The 4,108-nt window shown below is 38.0% G+C and overlaps 1 protein-coding gene across 1 annotated transcript in view; it reads left to right on the plus strand.

Moving 5' to 3' along the window:
- The window catches only part of LOC132165183 (probable chlorophyll(ide) b reductase NYC1, chloroplastic), a 3,027-nt gene extending 153 nt beyond the window's left edge, over positions 1 to 2,874 (plus strand). Inside the window, exons 2-7 of the mRNA XM_059575672.1 lie at positions 5 to 90; positions 643 to 711; positions 1,204 to 1,343; positions 1,510 to 1,632; positions 1,857 to 2,049; positions 2,341 to 2,874. Of these exons, the coding sequence (XP_059431655.1) occupies positions 5 to 90; positions 643 to 711; positions 1,204 to 1,343; positions 1,510 to 1,632; positions 1,857 to 2,049; positions 2,341 to 2,526 (797 nt within the window). The 3' untranslated portion in view covers positions 2,527 to 2,874. The remainder of the gene's footprint in view (positions 1 to 4; positions 91 to 642; positions 712 to 1,203; positions 1,344 to 1,509; positions 1,633 to 1,856; positions 2,050 to 2,340) is intronic.
- The last annotated feature ends 1,234 nt before the right edge of the window (positions 2,875 to 4,108 follow it).

A 4,108-nucleotide genomic window follows, 5' to 3' on the forward strand; every position in this document is an offset into this window, starting at 1 on the left:
GTAGGCATTGCATGTAATGTTTGTGACGCTGATGATGTACAGAAATTGGCAAACTTTGCTGTCAAGGAACTTGGTTCTATCAACATTTGGGTGAGTGACTCACCTTTTTCAATTGATGCTTGTTGCTAACCACTCTCGCCAGTTGCTGTTGTTACTGAAGATGGTATATGACAATTTCTTTTTATTTGGACTATGCATGTTGCCGTTGTTTTTGCAAATGCTTGTTTGGTCAAATTTAAAGAGATTGAAACTTCTAATGGCATAATGTTCTTGGTTGTCAACTGTCAGATGGTTACCTTTTTTCTGTGTCAAAACTCAAAAGGCTTAACACTTTTTGATGGCATCTCCCATATAATCATGTTGTTCAGACTTGCATTAGATGAAAAGCAGGATAAAACAATACATTCGTTTTTCATTTATGACTGAGGTTCCAATAAATTGGGTAGCAATATCTTATTATGATGAGGTTTATGCTTTTTGTGGATTGGTGGTGATGATGTGATAATAATGCCTATCTTTTGTCCTTGTCTCTGTTTAATTATCCTATTCAACCTCTAGTTCCTGTTGTATTTAATGCGGCATGGTTTGTAACTTTCTCAAAATTACTGAAATATTCCATTTTGTACTTCCATTGTTCGGCAGATAAACAATGCTGGCACAAATAAAGGTTTTAGACCATTGCTGGAGTTTTCTGATGAAGATATTAGACAGGTATTCATATATGAATTATTTATCGATTTGTTTTGATAGATCTGGTATTTGAGAACTTTATCTAGTATGTGCATGTAGATGTGCTTTAAGTACAGGAGGTCCTGTCAGAAAAGTAACTTTGAAAATACTAGGAGCTGTTGTATTGAATCACCATCTGTTTGATATAGGATTTGATTCTAAATATGGCTGTTTTCCATTGTTGAATCACTAATTGTGATTAGACAACCTTCATACTTTGACACAATGACCTAATGCTGAGAAGTATCTTCAACCCTCCTCCTCCTCTATGCATCTCTGTGTGACTCAAAGAAGACAGGGATGATGTGCTCACACATCTAAACATTATGGTACAAAGTACTTATTAAGATTATTTCTTGTATAGTTGGCCTAATTTTCCTACCAATATATCATGGTAGTTTACACATTTCGGTAAGAGTGGTTTTACCTTATTTCTTGAATTGATTTAACTCTTACCTCTCCTAATTATGCTAGATTGTCTCAACAAACCTGGTTGGCTCTCTTCTCTGCACTCGAGAAGCCATGCAAGTGATGAAGAACCAGGCTATTGGGGGACATATATTTAACATGGATGGTGCAGGCTCTGGGGGATCTAGTACCCCTCTTACAGCTGTGTAAGTTTATATTACCATGGAAGCTAAGTTTATTCTGTAGTGAACAGAGGTGAAAACTTTCACCTGGTTTAGCCTAATCATTATTCAATGACCCATGGTAGTTGTTACTATTCCAAGTTCCCATGGTTGATGATGATATTTATTAGTTTGTTCGTTTGACTTGCAGCTATGGGTCAACAAAATGTGGGCTTAGGCAGCTTCAGGCATCTCTGTTGAAAGAGTGCAAGCGGTCCAAAGTTGGGGTGCACACAGCATCTCCGGGCATGGTCCTTACAGATCTGCTCCTGAGGTACATAGGAATCATCCCTGGTTTTTGCAATGCACTTATAACGCCATTCGAGTTCCTTTCATAATATCATCTTAAGTGCCTCAATGCCAATTGCCACATTTCTATTTCTTATAAATTCTATGTTCTTTGGTTTAGATTTGAAGGTTGCATCTCTTTTCTATCTATGGCTATTTCACTTACCTTATATACCTTGTCTTTTGCTTTTGCTTCTCTATGGTTTGCAGTGGCTCGAGTATCCAAAATAAGCAAATGTTTAACATCATCTGTGAGCTTCCCGAAACAGTTGCTCGAACTCTAGTTCCAAGGATGCGGGTTGTAAAGGGAACAGGAAAGGCAATCAGTTACTTGACCCCCCCTAGGATCTTACTTGCTTTAGTCACTGCATGGCTTCGACGAGGTCGATGGTTTGATGCCAAGGTAATCTTCATTATTTTGTGAAAGCATTTGACACTCCCTGCTGGTGCTCAACTATTGAGTTCTGACAGCCAGAGGAGTCCCTTATCAAGTTACCAACCATAAAAAGATTCTTAGTACCATTCATGATTGAATGTGAGTGCATTAGATGACTTGGTAAATTTAATTCCTTTAATTCTAAACTGAACAGGGGAATGTGAGATAATTTTAAAATTTTGCTCATGTTTATCATCTAAATGTGATGGTGATGACATATCTGTAGCAAGAAGAAGCTGATTTGAGCATATATTGCAGGGGAGGGCATTGTATGCAGCGGAGGCAGACCGTCTCCGTAACTGGGCTGAAAACCGCACTCGGTTTTCTTTTACAGATGCAATGGAAATGTACACGGAGAACACTTGGGTGTCGGTTTTCTCGCTTTCTGTTGTTTGTGCCTTCATAATCCTTTCTAGCACTGGCAGCACATTTCCTGGTACGTGAGTTGTAAGCACAATTACAGCCTGAAAGAATCAGTAACATGTACATCAGGGCAATGCTCTCTGTGAGTGAGGTCAACTGCTATGCCTGGCAAGGCAAGTATACGACACTTAGAGCAGATTAGTGGTTTTTATACCCTACATTCTTGGGACACTTACTTAACCATTAGGAGGGTCGGTTATAGCATGATCCCAAATGTTTTAACGACCCATGCATGCACAAGAGTCCAGTAAAAGTTTAGGGCATGTACACAGAAACAAACGCATTGTATTTCATTAATGAAGCATTCTCCATTGAGATGCTTCTATGGGCATGTAATGTTTATATGGTATATATGTAATGCTTCTATCAGTCTATGGGTTCATTGTGAAATTCCCTTTCGACATCTTTGTCCATGCATTTTTTTTTTTTTTCTTTTTAATCTCTCACAATGATCTTCTAGCAAGCAAAACACATGGTCAGTATGCCTGGAGTTGGATTTTTGGTCACATTTGCATGCAGAAGTTATTAAACAAGTGTATTTTTTTATGGGTCTGCTGCTGCTGTTGATCTTTATGAAATTCCCTTACCCGTGGGCCTGTGGCACCATTCCTCTTATTAGTGCTAGTTGGTGAGGGGCAACATTTCCTCGATGGGCCGAAGCATTTTCGAGTTAAACGACTATATAAAACAATATACAGCCCGGTTTTTGGTATTATTAATCTAAAGAATTGGGCTTAAGGTGCCCAAAACGATGGGCATTTTCAACATTTTAAAGTTAAAACAACAGCCAACAGGGTGTTAGATGTAGACAGAGGGGATTAGGCTTAAACAACTGAGCCATCAATGTTTTGTGCTCTCTCCCTGCAATGTCAATAGACTAGAATAAGACCATCAAAGTTGAATAAAATACCATTATTCATCACACCTGAACTTTCATGTAGTCCATAACCCATATTTATTGGTAATAGTTTAACAAACATGGGTGTCACAACCACAAAGGATCTCTTTACAAGATTACACACACACCACACACACACACACACACACACACACACACATATATATATATATATATATATATATATATAGTTTTAATCCTCATAAAGACATTCATTTTGGTTCAGCAAATTTTTATTTTGAGTCCATGTTTTTTAAAATTAGTTCTTTTTCTAATGGTAAATACATTTAAAAAGGGTATCTTGTCCTCTAATCATAAATTTTCAAAATTTGTCTTTTTTTATCCAGCGATCATATTTTTTGTTAAGGGTTAAATACTTTCAGGACGCTTTAGGGTTTTAAACTTTATTTTTTTCACTTCACTGGGGTTTTCGTTTTTTTATCATGCCGTGGTTTGATAAGTGACGGATTAGTGCGATGGGTGGTTGACCGTTTATGGTGACCATTGGGCCGTCGGGGCGTGCGACCGTGGCACCATCAATTTGAATTTTTAAAAAAATTTTAAAAAAAAATGTATATTTTTTTTTTAAAAAAAAATGAAACGGAAAAAAATTGGGGGTGGCTTGGCCATTTGGGGGTGGCCTTGGAGCCCAAGGGGGTGGCCAAAACCAAAAAAAGTACCCACTGGGGGTGGCTCGGCCACCCC

The sequence above is a fragment of the Corylus avellana genome, chromosome ca11, assembly GCF_901000735.1.
Source record: "Corylus avellana chromosome ca11, CavTom2PMs-1.0".
NCBI classification, from domain to species: domain Eukaryota; kingdom Viridiplantae; phylum Streptophyta; class Magnoliopsida; order Fagales; family Betulaceae; genus Corylus; species Corylus avellana.